The sequence below is a fragment of the Monodelphis domestica genome, chromosome 4, assembly GCF_027887165.1.
Source record: "Monodelphis domestica isolate mMonDom1 chromosome 4, mMonDom1.pri, whole genome shotgun sequence".
NCBI classification, from domain to species: domain Eukaryota; kingdom Metazoa; phylum Chordata; class Mammalia; order Didelphimorphia; family Didelphidae; genus Monodelphis; species Monodelphis domestica.
The window spans coordinates 75,260,151-75,278,978 of record NC_077230.1 but is presented as its reverse complement, the minus strand read 5'-3'; the positions used below and the strand labels follow the sequence as shown (position 1 = coordinate 75,278,978).

The 18,828-nt window shown below is 35.6% G+C and overlaps 1 protein-coding gene across 3 annotated transcripts in view; it reads right to left on the bottom strand.

The window, feature by feature from the left end:
* The window catches only part of ATP6V1A (ATPase H+ transporting V1 subunit A), a 53,013-nt gene that overhangs the window by 13,300 nt on the left and 20,885 nt on the right, over positions 1-18,828 (bottom strand). For all 3 annotated transcript variants that reach the window (XM_001362844.4, XM_056793486.1, XM_007493702.3), the window contains exons 2-7: positions 10,940-11,034; positions 5,320-5,448; positions 2,259-2,473; positions 1,820-1,957; positions 1,167-1,318; positions 684-846 (exon numbers count right to left, since the gene is read on the bottom strand). In XM_001362844.4, coding sequence (XP_001362881.1) covers positions 684-846; positions 1,167-1,318; positions 1,820-1,957; positions 2,259-2,473; positions 5,320-5,448; positions 10,940-11,021 — 879 coding nt within the window. In that variant the 5' untranslated portion in view covers positions 11,022-11,034. The remainder of the gene's footprint in view (positions 1-683; positions 847-1,166; positions 1,319-1,819; positions 1,958-2,258; positions 2,474-5,319; positions 5,449-10,939; positions 11,035-18,828) is intronic.

Genomic DNA, 18,828 nt, shown 5'->3' with positions numbered 1-18,828 from the left:
AGGCTCACAACTTTCCAAGGGAACTCTCCATTTTCCATCAGCAACTCTGCTTGGTTTTTAGAGCACTGAACATCCCCTCTCCCATACCCCAGACTCCCACCAACTGGTTTCTTTCTTTCTTTTTTTGTCTTTCCCATTCTGCTATAAAAAGGGAATGGCAGAGCAGGGATTGCTTTTCTTTTTATTTGTATCCCCAACCCAACAATGCACAGGGCCTGGCACATAGATATCCACCCTTATAAACATCTTATAATCACCTAGACACAGCCTGGCTATATTAACAGCTTCTTCACAGTACTGCTGTGAAAAATGCAACTGCTCTTTTCACATAATTAAAAAAAATTGATTACTCACCAGAAAATAAATCCACTGAGTCTCACATATTAAACAACACTAAATTTCAACTTTGCCAGTAAAAAAATTGTACTTCTATTCTTTTATCTTTTTCCAAAATACTGAAAAACATCACAAACTCCAGTGTTTGCTAAAATTATTAGAAATATCCATAGTCTTTCCCTTGGACTTATTTGTTAAGTGGAAATTTTTCACTTCCCTGAAAGCCAAGAGGTCTTCTCTAGTCTCTGGTGTCTTTGTAGCTACAATTCTCCTTTAGTCATGACTAACGATCAACAGTGGGGTTTCCTCCCCATTACGAAGTAAAGCTCTGCCTTGTGGATACTAACCTCTGGGAAGTCTCTGAGTACTTCAGACATTTCATTTCCTCTTTCTCCACAACCCACATAGATGATCACATCACTGTTGGAATACTTAGATAAAGACTGGGATATCACAGTTTTTCCACAGCCAAAAGCGCCAGGGATAGCAGTAGTTCCTCCTTGTACACATCTGGACAAAGAAAAGTTTCTAGATTATTCACTTTCTAGTGAAATAGGAAAACCATACACTGCAACCTCTAGGTGAGTCTGAATTCCATTTGTGAAATTTAAAAGCTGTAAAGCTATTAATGAGATATTTTTACCTTTCTCAGTCTCAGTTTCCTAATCAGGCACCACATCACTTAACATCCTCAGGCCCATGTGAGGATCACAAGAAAATACAGGTAAAAGACTCAGAAAGCTTAAAATTACTGAGGGACAATTTTCTATTTTTCTAGTAAAATAATTTGTAGGAAGATAACACAAATAGACCCAACAGAGCATGCTTACGGGAAAAGTGCATCAAGGACTCTCTGGCCAGTTAATAGAGGGTGATTGGCTGGCAGCTTTTCAGTGACAGGACGCACTTGACGGACTGGCCACACTTGGACCATGGTGAACTTTTCTTTTACTCCCTCAAATTCAAGCTCCAAGACAACATCCTACAAGAGGGCAACAAAATTTGCTATCAAATTTGAGTGTTTAGGGCATGCTTTCCAAATGATAATGTAACAATTATCACAAAATGCTAAACTATAACATTTAATCTGATATACCTCAATAAGAATCACATTCAATTTGAACTATATTAAAACTAGCTTGTTCTTTTAAACATTTTATCTTTGTTAGGTATTAATATCATTAGAAAATTAGATATATGAAAGTAGAACAAGGTCTATTGGATTCCTACAGGAGTAGAGCTTCAAAGAAGGCAAAGTTTAAGAGGAAAGACAAACTCAAGAAATTTCTTGTCTCTCAATCAAGCCAAATAAGAATATACTTTGTAGTCCTTATTCTCAACATCAAACCTGTTAATAAAAAGTCCTAATTAAAATGAAAATGAGAATTCTTGTGAAGCCTATGAAGCATTAAGTGTTAATTAAGGAACGGGAACAATAAACACAACAGAGGGTTAAAATTAACTTCCTTTGAAAGATACTTACCGAGGTATCATAGTTGCCAGGTGGAGCAATGTATGACACTGTACCTCGGCTGCGTGGTGGCAACATGATTTTGTGGTCGATGAGGGAATTTTCATGTACTACTCCATAAATATCACCCCCAGTGATATGACTGCCAACCTGGAGAATAAACAATTGTTTTATTAATTTTAAAATGAATCTGTTCACCTCCACTGGCATAATTCTGGGGTCTTGACTAGTTTTTAAGTATGTTACTGCTATTATTTCATAGAATGTGGTTGCTCTAAGAAGCACAGAAACATTCAAAATATGCTTTGTGGTCTATGTGGGATTACACTCTAATAATACAATATCTCCTAATGTCATTTTGTTCACTATGACCTATGCCCCCTTTTAATCATACATTTATGATCTTCTCTGCAGAAACATTAAAAGATTTGGTCACCAAGCCAAAACATACCCGAAAGTTTTTAGAAGGTGTGAAATCCCATTTGATATCTTTACTAAGAGCAGATATATTGACTCCTCTAGGAATGTAGATGCTTTGAGTTTGTGTGCTGATGTCTTTTAAGGGCCTCTGAATTCCATCAAAAATGGATCCCATTATGCCAGGTCCAAGCTCCACTGAGAGAGGTTTACCAGTTCGGAGTACTGGATCACCAACAGATACGCCAGCTAGAAACAGTAAGCTAAGGAAAAACTTAATATGAAAGTAAAAAAGATTTTACAGAACTAAAATACAACAGCTGTAATACATGTGGGGTGTGTGTGTGTGTATATACATACACATTATGAAATGCTGAAGTACCCTATTCCAGAAGAAACACAACTACAAATGAAGAACATGTACTTTATTGTTTAATAATAATGCCTGAAGTAAAGTTTGGTCCTTGGCAATGAGTTTAAAGTTTATTTAGGAATTTTAAGAATTGAGAAGTGATTCATAAGAGGAAAGAGATGAAAATCACAGACAAATGGAGGTAAAAAAAAATTCAAAAACTGGTGATAAAATTCATAGATATTACAATTCCTAGTTTCTCAAACTATTTTCTATGGTATGTTTTCTAAATCATATTTTGAGCTAGTTTCCTAAAAATCCCTCAAATTTATTGTTGTTTGGCCATGTTCCAATCTTTATGCTCCTTTGGGATTTCTTGGGCAAAGATTCTGGAATATTTGCTATCTCCTTCTCCAGTGCATTTTGTGGATGAGACAGAGGCAAAAAGGGTTAAGTGGGTTGCTCAGCATCTGAGATCAGTTTCAAATTAAGATCTTCCTGACTTCAGGCCCAGCACTCACCACCCAACTACACTACTACTATTTCCAAGGCTTTTATTAAGTTTCTTACAAGCATCTGGCTACAAAGAAAAACCAAATGTAACCTCCTGCAGTTATGTATTAATATTTTCGTGGGTGGACACCTGAGAGGAGATTGGAAACTGAAGGAAAATGGATAGAGGAGAGAAAGAGAGGGATAAAGATTCAGAGACAAGGAGTTAAAAAATATGGGCTCCATTGTGCTTGCCCCTCTGATGAAACTGAGAGTGGGCTCTACATCCTCAAACTTTTATTGGAGAGTTTAGGAATATGGAGCGGGAGGTAGTTAATGAACATGTGACATGGCATAGGTTTTAACACTGGCTCAATTGACAATCACGTAATCAAAGAGGAGGAGGTTAATCAAAAATGTGACTTGGTAAGGAATGTGGTCTAACAAGGTGGGAGCTAGGACCCTGTGGCAAATATTGTCCTGCTCAGTAATTCTTTTGTCCCTTGGATTGAAGATTTGGAAATACAATAATCAATAAGTAACATGACCATGAGTCTGGTATATGAACTCATAAGATATAATATCAATACACCAATAATACTTTCAAGATGCTAATATACCCGGTACGCTACACCAAACAAAAGCAGGTCACAACCTCAAGAAGTTGTATTCTAATTATGGGGATACAACATGTAAACACATAAACATGTACTTGGCATCATTTGAAGAATAAGAGAATAAGGCTTTTAATGGAAGGGAGCATGCAAGCTAGACCTTGAAGGAATAATTTTTTAACAGGAAATGCTATGACTTTTAATATATTTCTTCTAAATCCACCATCTTTAGCAATCAATAAAATCATTGGTAAACTAAGACAATTAGAGTGATATGGCTAGAAGCCAGATTACAAGGGGGTAGATTAAATGGAAAGAGACATCTAATCTCATTGTTAAAAAAAAAATTTTTTTTTAAAGCCCATACCTTCGATCTTCAAATCAACACAGGCAGAAGAGCAATAAGGGTTTTAGGTAAGGGGGTTAAGTGACTTTCTCAGGGTCACATGGCAAATCCAGATTTGAACTCAGAATATCCCATCTCCAGACCCGACTGAGCCAATTATCTGCCTCCTCCCCAACATCTAATCTCATTATAAACCAGTCAGAAGTTGAGAGTTAAATTTTCCCATGACCAGGATAATAGTAGCAAGTAGTACAGATGAATGAAGCTTCTCCAGAGGGGTCAAAATGGAAGGGAGAGTAAGCTTCCTGTTCTGGAGGGTACAGATCCTCTTTAAGATTCTCTAAGATTCCTACAACTTGCTGAATAGTCCTAGGGAGGCCTGGGCATAATCATCTCACAGGACTCTGTGGAAAAATAAGTTACATTGTACTGACAGGGGAATCATCCTCTGTGATGATCCCAATTTCAACAAGATTTTTTATGCTGTCATTGCCTGCACTAACCATTATATCGCTGCCCTCCAAACTATTCCTTACTCCACTGTTTTCTGTGCTACCATGATGTTCTCTCTGTAAGGAAGTTCCAGGTGAAATTTTAGTTACTAATGATTTAAGACAATGAGAAACATCCAGCCCAAAGTGTTCATGATGGGCATAAGCAAAACAGGCCACCATTTTAATACATGATATATATATATATATATATCATATACATTATATATATATATATCATATACATGATATATATATCATCCTTGCAGAAGATGAGAAAAATGATAAAGGATCTTATTCAAATTAAGTCCATCTATATCTTGATACTCAATGACTTTAATGAAAAAGTGGTCTTTGCTACAGTTGTCATGCTTTCCCCAGAGAAATGAATATTATTACAGTGTATTACTATACTAACATTAATGTGGATGGTTATTAGTTTGATTGTTTTCCTTAATAGAGTCATCACACCACACCTAGGTTTAGTATACAACTTGAAACCAAGTTTTTTAATTTTAATAAATAAGCAATTCTTACAAATCTTTCTGGAGAAGACAGAAACCACTCTTTTTATTAGGTTTTCCCTTTTCTCTTAGCTATTCCTTTTTTTCTCTGTTCTTCCAATCTATTTTGCTACATGTCAGAGAGGGGGATGTATGTGCATTTTAAAATATCATGCCTCTGTTTTACAAATTAAAATATGATATTATGTAAAAAGTCACATTTGTTGCTTCTGCCTTTGCCATAAAATTATTGATATTGTGAAAAGAGAAGTGTTTTTCTATTAATGAGAAGGATACATGTTTCTTCATACACCTGGATAGTAGCCATTTCACCTTCCAATCGAATAATCTCTCCAACTAGTTCACTATGGCTCACTCTTACCAGTTCATACATTGCTGCACCGGCCATGTTACTGGCAGTGACCACTGTTAAAAGAAAAACAACTGTTAGGGACTTTTATTTAAAATTAAAATATTTGAAGAATACTTAATAATTATAGTTAAATCCAAAATTAAATATGATATAATTTTCTTCCTTGTGTTAAGTAAAGTTACAACTCTGGATCAAGGGACATTCATAATAACTGGACATAAAAACTCACTTTCAAGGGCATTGAGGAAAGGGGCAAATACGTTTGTTTAAAAGATCTCTTAGATAATGTATTTGAAAGTACTCTGAAAAATAAATGATACCAATTATATACACATAATTAGTATTATTAGACTAAAACACCTGGCAATGTTTGGGAAAAGGGTATTCTACTTAATGGAATGGAATTATACACAAGCACTGCTAATTTTCAAAGAATTAAAATATGATAAAAATAGAAATTCAAGCTATTCTATAGTGGTCCAGTTGATGGGATGCTGGACTATCCTATTACCAACATTTGATATGAAATAGGTCCTTTTGATTAAAGCAGTACCTCAACATATTAACCCTATAAGTACCTGGGCAAAGTTTGAATCCGCCACTTAAGAGACATAGGCAAGACAACATTGCCAAGTAAACCAAATTGACAGATTGGTTGTTTTGTTTGTGTGGGAAGAGGTGGGGGGAAATGAGGGAAAGATCTACTTCTCCAGATCTAAATTGAAGCATGATGCATTTGGTGAAAACATAATAACTAATATTCAAGAAGGAATTATGGTCAACCTAGGTTTAATATAAGTATGATTAATTAACTGTCAGGGTAGGATACTACTAGTTATGAAGGCAATCAGAAATGCCAGTAATCAGTACAAATAGCAAGTGAGAAATAAAAAATTAAATGTCAGCCTCTGTTAACCTAGCCACTAATACTCTCATTGGAATGAACAAGAAGCATTTTTTAAAAGTATGAAGCAAACCCCCCAATTTTGAGAGATTAAAAATTGAGAACTGCATGTGAATACAAGAACTTGTTAGGTAGTTTGTTTTTAAGTGTATATTAAAATTTATGAGGTAATCTGTGTCCTTTTCTGAACTTTTTATGTCTCACACCCACTTAATCACTATTCATTAATTCATTCCACTAATAAAATCTGCTCCCCTCTCAACAAATCAACAATATTGGCCATTAGAGAAATATCTCACAAAGCAAAGACATTCATTCATGGGAAAGGATTTGTGAGGATGGACGTGATTATGTAAAATAAATAACTCTATACAACAAAAATGAGTTTATGTACTCTCATAAGAGAACATAAAAAATTTTAAAGTCAATCCTTTACCTACTTAGGAAATAAGAGATATTAAGTTTTCCAGTTTAGTTAAAACATTGTTTGATATATATATATATGTAGTACTGGACCTAATAACATCTATTTTCAGATCTAGCTAGAAATGATTGTCAGGGACCAAAGGAACTTTGAGGATATCTGGTACAATTTCCTCATATAAAAGAGGAAATGAGGCCCAAGAAAGTTAAATGACTTGCCTAAGATCATGAAATGTTGCAACTAAGGGTTGGAAATGGAGATTTAAATCTGGGTCCTCTGCTTAATCAAGCTGGTGTGCTCTTCTTCCCACTGTACTCCCACTCAACTACCTACTTACTTTTTTCCTGTCTTTTATCACCCCTCTCCTCCTTCCCAGGAATCTTACCTTTGATTTTTTTCTATACACAGGATAATCCAGCTGTATGAATGTAAATAGTTATCCCCTATTTAGGAAGGAAGGATTTTATTTCACAGCTATACCAGCCTACTCTGTTATCCCTCAAACACAGTACTTTTCCCCCCACTCCCTACCCAGATGCTAGTGCCATCAATTCATGTCAGGATAGGGCTGCTGATTCCAGTGATGGAGTATTTATTACATTATTTTCTATTTTTCCCAAGTTATTTCATCATCTCTTGAGATCTCTTAGTTGAACTAAATCTTCTTTTATTTTTCTTTTAATAACACCGTTACCATCTATCTTGGAATTGATACCAAGTATTGGTTCCAAGGTAGAAGAGCAGTAAGGGCTAGGTAATTGGGGGCAAGTGACTAGTCTATGGTCACAAAGCGTGCATGAGGACAAATTTGAACTCCTGCCTCCAGGCCTGGCTCTCTATACGCTGAGCCAGCTAGCTGTCCCTCGACTTTTAAAAAGCATCCAAAAAGTCAAATAGATATTATATTTCTGGTGCTGCTTCATCATGTGAATAATGGCATCTTTTGCTTCTGTTTGTAATCTGTGTAATTTAAAATTCTTATCAGAACTTTCTTCAATTTGCCCAATGTCTCTCTAATGAGTTGTTAATAGAAATGTTTCTTTGGTGACATTTCTATAGCCTTTTCAGGGGGAGGTAAGATTGTTGCAAGGAGTTGTATGTATAGGATTTAGCTAAGCACAGAGTATTAGGGAAAGCATGGCAGGCAGTGGAAACAATAACCAGGCAACATTTCATATGTATACGGAAGAGTAAGAGGAACTGAGCCTCAATGGAACAAAAATTCATGTTAGAAGTATAATGGAGCCAATTAAAAACCTTATTTAAAACCATGTTAAAAATGTTATTTCCTTTAAGAGAGAATTAGTTTAATTAAGGCTATTTTGAAAGGTCCTTGACAGTAGAAGTTTTTTCTCTTAAGCACAAAGAATGGTACATTACATTAGGGACTCAAAAATTAGGTTTGTTGAATTAAACAGGCTGGCAGGTCTTTTGAGCTTGGGAGCTTAATTAGCCCATGTCCCTTTGTGGCCTGATCTTGAAATCTAGAAATGGAAACTAAAACCTGCCTTTTAATTAATGAAAACAGACCAGGGTCAGTAAATATATTGTGCCTGTGGCTGAGAGAGACACCTTGGTCTTGAGATGCTTTAATGACAAACAAGCAAGCACAAAGGCAGAGTGTTAGAAAGGGTTTTTAATTCCAAGCTAAAAAGGAATATATTGGTAAGTCACTATTTCAACGGCAAGGCAGTTGGCAGTTTTTCATGATAACCTTGTTATATAATACTGCAGTTAGACTTCCTTTTGTTAAATACATTGGGGAAAATGTAAAGTCCTATATTTTAGAATACTGGCTTCATGATGACTCCTAGGAAGGAGACAATGGGGTAGGGAGTTTTAGCTGACTAACTCAATATAACCCAACAATATGAGTTGTTTCCTCCAAATCTACTAATAAAGTCTTAAAGTCCTGGGGCAATTAGATGGCATAGAGGACAGACTTCCCTGGAGTTAGGAAGACCTCAGTTCAAATCCAGCTTTAGACAGTGTGCGACCATGAGCAAGCAAGTCACTTTACTTTTAAAAACAACAACAACAACAAAACCCTTACCTTCCATCTTAGAATCAATACAGTGTATTGGTTCCAAGGCAGAAGAGCAGTAAGAACTAGGCAATGGAGGTTGAGTGACCTGCCCAGTTTCACACAGCTAGGCCATGTCTGAAGTCATATTTGAACCCAGGACTTCCCATCTCTAGGCCACTGAGTTACCCAGCTGTCCCCAAGCACTTTACTTTGGTTTTCTCCTCTGTAAAGTGGAGATAAAACTTGTGAGGATCAAATGAGATAATATTTGTAAAGCACTTAGCACAGCATTGTGGCACAGGGCAGGAGCTAGACAGATGTCAGTTAAGATCATTACAGTATATTGAATGATAGGTAACAGCCGTATCATTTTTCTAACAGAACATCTCTCCCACATGCTAGAGATGGGACTTTTCTTACACAAAATGGAAAGCAAGGATGTCAGCTTTGGAAAGAGTTGTCATGAAATCACTCCAATATAGATGCAAAAGAATTAGAGGAGCAAAAGAATTCCTGTTTCCATCTAGTTATAAGATCTATCTTCTAAGGATTGTCTTATTCTTTATTAGCTGTATTCCTAGCATCTAGCTGAGTACCTGAAAGTGCCCAGTAAATGCTTGCTGATCAATGGCCATGTTAATCTTGTGAACAGGTATTTTTCTTTCTCATTCTCTACTGTGGACACTGGGTAACAAATTGATCAATTAATACAAGTGGTATTTGCCACTAAATGGAGGAAATGAAGTAGGGTAGAAGAAAACATGTCAAATCCCTATATTTAAAAACTTCTCAAACTCATGGGGCCTTAATTCTAATTGATGTGATGAGTGACTCTTATATTGAACATTTAAATAACTTTGAAGGTTCAAATTTTTATTGAACATCTATTACAGATAAAATTTTGTGAGGAAAAAACTAATAACCTGGTTTCTATCCTCAAGGAAATTTCAACTTTGTTGTGGAGACAATAGTTAAATGATTAAAACTTAAAACAGGTTATAGCTAAAGAAGAAAGGTCAGAATTAGGGGAGGATATCAAAATGCATCTCATAAGGTTTGAAAGGATGTCTCACCATTGCCATTTTCTTCAATGAAATTATTAATTGTTTCTATGATTTGTTCTCTAACTGATTTTGGAGCATCATATTATTTAATTTAATCTTTATTTTTTTTAATTTTTATATTTTAATTTTTAATATAATTTTTGATTTGGCTCTCCATGTACCCTTACTGATCATTATTTTTGTTGCCTTATGATTTGAAAAGGCTGCATTTATTATTTCTGCTTTTCTGCATTTGTATGCCATGTTTCTGTGACCTAGTGTATGGTCAATCTTTGTGAATGTGCCATGTGGTGCTGAGAAGGTGTATTTCTTTTTGTCCCTGTTTATTTTTCTCCATGTCTATTAACTCTAATTTTTCTAAGATTTCATTCACTTCTTTTACCTCTTTCTTATTTATTTTTTGATTTGATTTATCTAAATTTGATAGTGGTTGGTTCAGATCTCCCATTAATATGGTTTTACTAATATGGTCTATTTCCTCCTTCAATTCTCCTAGTTTCTCCATTAAAAATTTGGATGCTATACCATTTGGTGCATACATGTTGATTAGTGATATTTCCTCATTGTCTATATTCCCTTTTAACAGAATATATTTACCTTCCCTATCCCTTTTGATCAGGTCTATTTCTGCTTTGGCTTTGTCAGATATCATAATTGCAACTCCTGTCTTCTTTCTATCTATCAGTTGAGGCCCAAAAGGTCTTATTCCATCCTTTAATTCTGACCTTGTGGGTGTCAACTCGCCTCATGTGTGTTTCTTGAAGACAACATATGGTAGGGTTTTGGATTCTAATCCATTCTGCTATTCGTCTACGTTTTATGGGTGAGTTCATCCCATTCACGTTCAAAGTTATGATCGTGACTTGTGGATTTTTGATATCCTCCCCTAATTCTGACAATAGACAGTAGAAAAAGGTTACATAATTAATGCTATAAAAGTTGAGAGGAATGAGAGAGTGAAGGCTAGGGGTGGTTAGGTTTATCAACAAAGTAAAGATATGGTCTGGTTCTTAAGAAGCATATAGGATTTCAATAGGTAGAGAAGATGTCAAATGGTGGTAGTGATAAAGCAGCCCATGCATTTATATAAGAACTGTCACCACTGAAAGGAAGGAGCAGCACTTACCAGGTCCTGAGACTCCATATACATAGCCAAATGCACATTCATGGTCTTCATCACTGATTTTGGGTAATTGGGAGAAATCCATCTTGTTTGTTCACCTACATAAAACAAAACACAAACAAGTAGGATTTAGTCCTGAAAGACTCTTGAGATATCGTCCAGACCTCATTTTACAGATGAGAAAACTAAGGCTAATAGTGGTAGAACCACTAGTGGTAGGCCAGAGATGAAAGGCACAGACTGAAGAGTTGAATCTAGGTACCCTCACCCCAAATTCAATCTTTTTGCCAGAACACTGCTATTTTGTATAATCAATATTTATCTGCAGATTCCCTCTTTCAAATTTAAAGACAAAGTAGGGCTCTTAAAAGTTACAAATTGCTTATTTTCTGACATAAACATTTTTAGTAATGATGTTTGTTTATGAGTTCTATTTTGTCTTTATCATGGTAATTTCTCAGACATATCTTACCTGATGCTAACCAGCTAACAAATCACTGAACCTCTCTCTTTCAGTCTCAAGTTTCCTAATCTATAAAATAGGAATAACAACAGCATCTACCTCACCTATAATTTTAATTAAAAAATAAAAAAGTTGATGGACCTTGGGTTAAGAACCCATTAGTCATAATTAAGATCCAAGACAAGATTGAAGGAGAAAAGAAATAGAGATGATGTTATAGAATAGAAAATTACGTGTGGAAAGGCAGGTTGCAAGTGATCTCACTGACAGCTCATAGCTTCCTCCCTTTGAGTCTGTTGAATTTACTTTGTGGTGCAATTCTCAGCATAGAATTCCATATAAATAAATGTTCAATTATGCTATAGTCACTAAGTAAGCAAACAGACCAATTCAAACACCCTACACCTATAGTCTCCCTACTTTTCTATAAGAAGAATGTGTTATTTCATTCTCCCTTCTCCAGGGTCATAGGTTAATTTGAGTTCAACTACCTTTCAGTGTTGGATTCACACCATTACCTATGATTGCCATTGTTCTTCTCTTAGTTCTGTTTTCTTTAAATAGAGGTCTCTACATCCTTGTTTCTCTTATTTCTTCATTGCCATTTCTTATGGTGAAAAATATTCTATTAAAGTAGATATGGACCAATATCTCATACTCTATAACAAGATATGGTCAAAATGGATAAATGATTTAGATATAAAGGGTGATACCATAGGTAAATTAGGCAAATACAGAAGTTTACCTGTCAGATCTATAGAAAAGGGAAGAATTTATGACCAAGCAAAAGATAAGAGAACATTAGAAGATATAAAATCAAAGCTATCAATATTCATATGAAAACATGTTCCAAAATCACTTTAGATTAGAGAAATGCAAATCAAAACAACTCACAGCTATCAGATTGGCTAATCTGACAGTAAAGGAAAGTGATAAATGTTGGAAGGGATGTAGCAAAATTAGGACACTAATACTTTGTTGGTGGAATTGTGAACTGATCCAACCACTCTGGAACTATGCCCAAAGGGCTTTAAAACAGTGATCCCATTAATTCAGTAATAAAGATATTTTCAAAAAGGGAGAAAAGATCTATTTGTACAACAATATTTATAGCAGCCCTTTTTGTGGTGGCAAGAATTGGAATTAAAGGGATGTCCATCAACTGGGGAATGGCTGAACAAATTGTAGTATATGATGGTGACGGAATACCATTGTGCTGTAAGAAAGATGAACAGAATGATTTCAGAGAGCTGGAAAGACCTACATGAATTGATGCAAAATGAAACAAGCAGAACCAGGAAAACACTGTACCCAATAATAGCAATATTGTGGAATGATCAACTGTAACAGACTTAGGTACTCTCAGTAAAACAAAGATCCAAAATATTTCTGAAAGACTTATGATAAAGAATATCAACAACCTCCAGAGAAAGAACTGTTGGAGTCAGAAAGCAGATCAAAGCATACATGTGGGCTTTTATTGGTTTTATATATTTTTATATTCCTATAAAATGAACAAAGAAATATATCTTGCATGATGGTATGTGTATTGCCCAGATCAGACTGCTTGGAAAAGGAAGGCAGACAGTTTGGACCATACAACTTAAGAAAACTTACGTGGAAAATTGTTTTTTTCATGCAATTGGTAAAACAAAGTATCTTTATTAACAAAAAAAATTCTATTACACATCATAAATTTATTCATGTAAACTCAGTTAATTAACGCTTCACTTTGTTGCCAATTTTTTCCCATTTCAAAAGATTATGAATATTTTGTTATACATGGGATTCTTCTATGATCAAATGTTTTTAAATCAACAATAACTTTAGTAATGGACACCACAGCATTTTGTAATAAGTTCATTATTACTCAGGAAAGTATTCAAAGCAGACTCCAATCTGAAATTCATCTAAAATATAAGGATAGTGGCTGCCCATGTGATTTCACTGACATAAAGAAATGCCTGGGTGAGGAAACTTCTATTAAAGCAGCTCAGCAACTTCTCTGCAACTAGCCGCCTCTGGTATTGAGAAATTAAGTAACTTCCAGGGGTTATAGAAGCAGCCTGTGTGTCAGAAGCTGGACTTGAACCGTGTCTTCCTGGTTCTATCCACTGCATCAGGGTTGTTCCTAAAATAAGAATGCTTCATGCAATTTTACTACACTCTGCCTATGGGCCTCATTATTTGTACAGAACCATATTTAATGCCATGGAGACCCTAAAGTACATCACAAAGTCCCAATCCCTAGGAAATAATGGTTGAGACTTAGGAAAACCTCCTTGTTTTACACATGAGAAAATTTTGATTTAGAGAACCAGAGATTTTTAAAGAACTAAGAGATCAGGAACAGCTTCATGGATGAAATGTGATTAATATAAAAAAAGAAAGAGAAAATCTGAATTCTTTGAAAGAAGAGGTTTTAGCCAGTTGAGAGGAATCTATTCCAGGCATGACAACTTGTATGATTGGTATACATAAATGTGGAGCCCTGAGAAGACAGGATGAGACTTGGAAATGTTAAGTAGTTTATTTTGGATGAAACACAGTTGTGTGGAATGGAAAATGATAGAGCTTACAGTTTAGAGCCATCTCAGTTCATAGTCCAATGATGCACAGCCACGCCTCTAAAAAAATAGCCTCAATGAAGAAAAATTCACTGTTATCCAAAAAGGTCTATTTAGAGCATTTTCTTTTTATTGTTCCTAAATCTGCCTTTCTACATTTTCAATGTAGTCCTGCTCTCTTGGCCAAATAGAAATTCTAAGAGTTGAATGATATAGAATAATACAAGAATACAAGATATCAGAAAGCCATGTGGCAAAATGCCAGATGAACAGAACAGACAATAAATATTTAAATTTCATAAGAATGAGGGATAAGCTTAGAACCATTAGGGGAGAACTCATGGAAGAGGTATGAATTAAGTTGGATCTGCAGGATGTTTCTTCATTTCTTAGTGAGTTGATAACATGACCTCTAGGGTTACTTCTAGAGAAAGGCATTCTCAGTCAGGAGGGTCATGAATATGAGCATAACAGCAAAGAAAAGCATGGAAATTAGAGTTGGGGATATCCAGAGTAGAAGGTTTGCAAGGATGTATGAAGAAATAATAAGACTGGTATGAGATTTCAGAGGGTCCAGAATACTAGACAGTGCCTGGCTTTTATTTTGCAGTTAACTGGGTGCTCCCAATCAGCAAAAATCTACTCTTTCCTTCCTTCTCTCTCCAAAAATAAATCATGTGCATGATTAATGTAGAAATTTGCTTCACATGACTATACATGTTTTATAATAAGAACTTTCCCCTACCTCTTAATTTATAGATAAATATATTTCTACTATATATTAATATACACACATATATATCTCATTCTTTACTTAGTCCTCTAACTATCAAGAGGTAAATGGCATGTTGTTTCATCAAGAGTTCTCTGGTTGGTCACTGTATGGCTCAGAATTCTTAAGTCTTTCAAAGTTTTTGTCTTTGTACAAATTGTTTCCTTGGTTCTGCTAACTTCACACATTCAAGTTTTCCCAGGTTTCTTTGAAATTATTCTCTTCAAAATTTCTTAAAGAATAACAGTATTCCATTATATTTATATTCCATGACCTGTTCAGTCATATCAATTGATGGACATTCCTTCAATTTCCAACTCTTTCCAAAAGAAAGAGTCCTAAACTTATTTGAACATTCTTAGTTAAGATTTTACTATGCCTAGGACTAATGATCCCCTTTTTATCTACATGTCATTCTTCTTCCCCCTTCTTCCTCTTCAGTCCTGTTTCCCATTTCTTGTTGTTGAGCTGTTTTCAATCAGGAAAGTCTCTTTGTGACCCCTTTTAGGGATTTTTCTTGGTAAAGATACTGGAGTGATTTGCCATTTCCTTCTCCAGTTCATTTTATAGATGAGGAAGTAAGACAAACAGGGGTTAAGTGGCTTGCCCAAGGTCATACAACTGGTAAATGTCTGAGGCCAGAATTAAACTCGGGTCTTCCTGACTCCAGGACCCATGCTCTATCCCCATTTAATAAAAAGTATCTCTGTACCCAGAAATAGAGAGCCTACATGGCAGAGTCAGAATGCCAGGCTTGGATTCAGGAAGACTCCTCTTTCTGAGTTCATTTGGCTTCAGTTACTGAGTAGCTGTGACATTAGGCAAATAATTTAACCCTGTTAATGTCAGTTTCCTCATTTGTATTTTGGGCCTCTTCTCTTTACACTTACTCCAGATGATCTGATCAGATCTCATAGGTTTAACTGCCATCCCTATACAAATGAGTTAAATTTATAGTCTCTTCTGGTATTCATCCTCATAACTCAAACTACCAATTAGCTATCTCTACGTGGTTGTTCCATATACATTTCAAGCTCAATAGGTCCAAAAGAAAACTCATAATTTCCCCCAAATCCATTTCTCCTAACTTCCTCTATTTAATACACTACCATTTTTCTAATAGTCTAGTTTAAAAAAAAAAAATCAAGTCATCCCCTCACTTCCCCATACCAATTAGTGGCCAGATTTTGTTTATTTTCTCTCAACATCTTTCACATCCATTCTTCACTCTACTTCTACACAAGTACATCCATTCTTCACTTCTACTTCTTGTGAGGGGGCAGTAGACAGTAAGGGGTAGTAATAGGAAGAAGACATTCATACTCTGAAATCTTGCATTTCTCACTAGTTAGCATGAGTTAAAGTATCAACTGCAAAACCTGTACTTTCCAGCATTAATCAAGCATAAATTGCAGATTGATTGGTTATCCATCCTGTGACCTGGAGCTGTATTATTCTATATTAGGCTTTGTGCCTAATCTGTTTTATTAATTACTCACATTCTTCTATATTTTAGATTAGAACTGTCTAGAACTATATAATTACCTATAGTGGTCCTCCAATGTACAGACCCCCATATTCTCATTCCAGAAGGGCAGAGAGACTTTCCCCACATAGACAAATGATGACAAGGTGGACAATGGGGAACAAGGAACCTGTGCCCTGGGGACTCTTGATATTCCAGAAGAATCCCCCCAAATCTGTCTGCTCCTTATTCCTTAGGACTTACACCTTAAACCCTTAAACACACTTCCACCTGAATTTGGCCATGCCCATTGTCCAGGGTTTTTGGGAGAGGTGAAGATTTCTCTGGGAGATAACTAGTCCTCAGATCCTAATAAATATGCCAACCTACTACTCAGCTGAAATTGCTATTCCATATTGGGAACTGCTATTCCATCAGCTCCAGAGAGGATACTCTACTAGCCCCTGGACTTATCTATCAGCCCTAAGGCAATCTCATTAGCACCCAGGCTATTATTAGGTAATTATACAACTTCTTTAAACAAAATTCTTTTCTTATTTCTGTGTTGAATGGAGCTTGAGTCTCTCATTCTTTAGGAGAGACCCTTCTACAAACTTGAGTTTCTCCCACTTTTGTTTCCATCTCTTGTCAATTCTGATAGCTCCTAATGAGTTTTGCCAGCTCTCAATTCCTGACATGAGATACCTCTTACAAGAATCATATTGGTCAAGCTATATAGTGATATGAAAAAATGCTCTAAAGCACTACTGATTAGAGTAATGCAAATTGAGGTGCATCTCACACCTATCTGATTGGACAGAAAAGGATAATGATAATGAAGAGGATGTGGGAAAACTTGTTCATTAATGTGCTGTGGTATAATTGTGAACTGATTCATTCATTCTGGAGTACAACTGGGAACTATGTCCAAAGGGTGATAAAACTATGCATACCCTTTGACCTGGCAAAATCACTACTGGGTCTGTATCTCAAAGAGATAAAGAAACCTATGTTTACAAAAATATTTAGAGCAGCTCTTTTTGGGGAGAGTAAGGAATTGGAAAATGAGGAGATACCCATTAACTGGGGAAAGGCTGAACAAGATGCAGGATATGATTATGGTGGAATATTCTGTGCTTTAAGAAATGATGATGAGAGCCAGGCCTAGAGACGGGAGGTCCTAGGTTCAAATCTGGCCTCAGCCACTTCCCAACTGTGTGACCCTGGGCAAGTCGCTTGACCCCCATTGCCTAGCCCTTACCACTCTTCTGCCTTGGAGCCAATACACAGTATTGACTCCAAGATGTAAGGTAAGGGTTTATAAAAAAAAGAAAGAAATGATGAGCACAATGCTCAAGAAAAACTTGGAAAGACTTACACAAACTGATGCAGAATGAAGTGAGAACATTGTACACAGTAATAGCAACACTGTAAAATGATTAATTGTATATGACTTATCAGCAATAAAACGATCTAAGACAATTTCAGAGGATTCACGATGAAAAATTCTATCAACAGTCAGAGAAAGAATTGATGGAGACTGACTGCAGGCAAACAAAAACTTTTGAAAGGAAGCCATTTCATTCAAATAATCTCCTTTGTGTTTTAGATTTCTCCATTTTCTGAATGGTTCAGGTTGGGACTCCACACTCTCAATTTATTTAGATGTAACAATTCATAAAGCCATCTTGAAATTTAGTTCTGCAGGGGTTCATTTGGCCTTGGGATTGTGCCTATGCCCTGACAATATTAGACCTCAAAAAACAAACAAGAAGTCTCAAACTACCGGTGTACTTCTGAGTCAGATGATGACATGACAAGAGAAAACAGAAGGATTCATATATTGCTAAAGCAACAATATGCTTTAATATAGTCAATAACACTGGAAAACTATTATAGGATAGGAAAACACTGTTGTGTGTCCCTTAAATCTTACATAGGAACAAATTCCAAAGATGTTACTGTAAATCTACTCTGAATCAATCATTCAATATTATCAAGTATTTGTAAGTTCCTGTTATGTGCAAAAAAATTTTTGGGGAGAGAAAAAAAGACCATTTATGTAAGTATATACAAAATAAATACCAGGTACTTTTGTGGGGGAGATGGTGAGAGGGACTAGAAGATGTGGCCTCAGACACTTGCTAGCTATGTGACTCAAACAAGTCACTTTTTGCCTCAGTTTTCACAACTATAAATGAGGATAATAGTAACCTTCCAGAGTTTTTATGAGGATCAAATAGGATATTTGTAATCTTAGGCATTTATACATTTGTGGTATTTAATAACTTCTACTTGATACATATGTCCTAGAAGCTTTTTATCTAAAAAAAAAAGTTACCTCTTTAAAAACTGCTTTAAATAAGTAGCAAAATGCATCCAGTGAGATACATAATTCTGCAATGAAAGAAAAATCAACTTGTAATCACAAAAGTTAAACTTTAGTTGTTTTGTAGTGGACAAGATAGGACTCCTTCCTTTTTAGGAGGAAAAACATTTTTAAATCTTTAAAAATAAAAAAATGACAAATAAGAAACCTAGGGTCCACTTAGTCACAAATTATTGTTATGTTTCTATTTTTTTGCTTCTGAAAAAGATTCAAAAAGCCTGCTGCAGAAGGGAAAC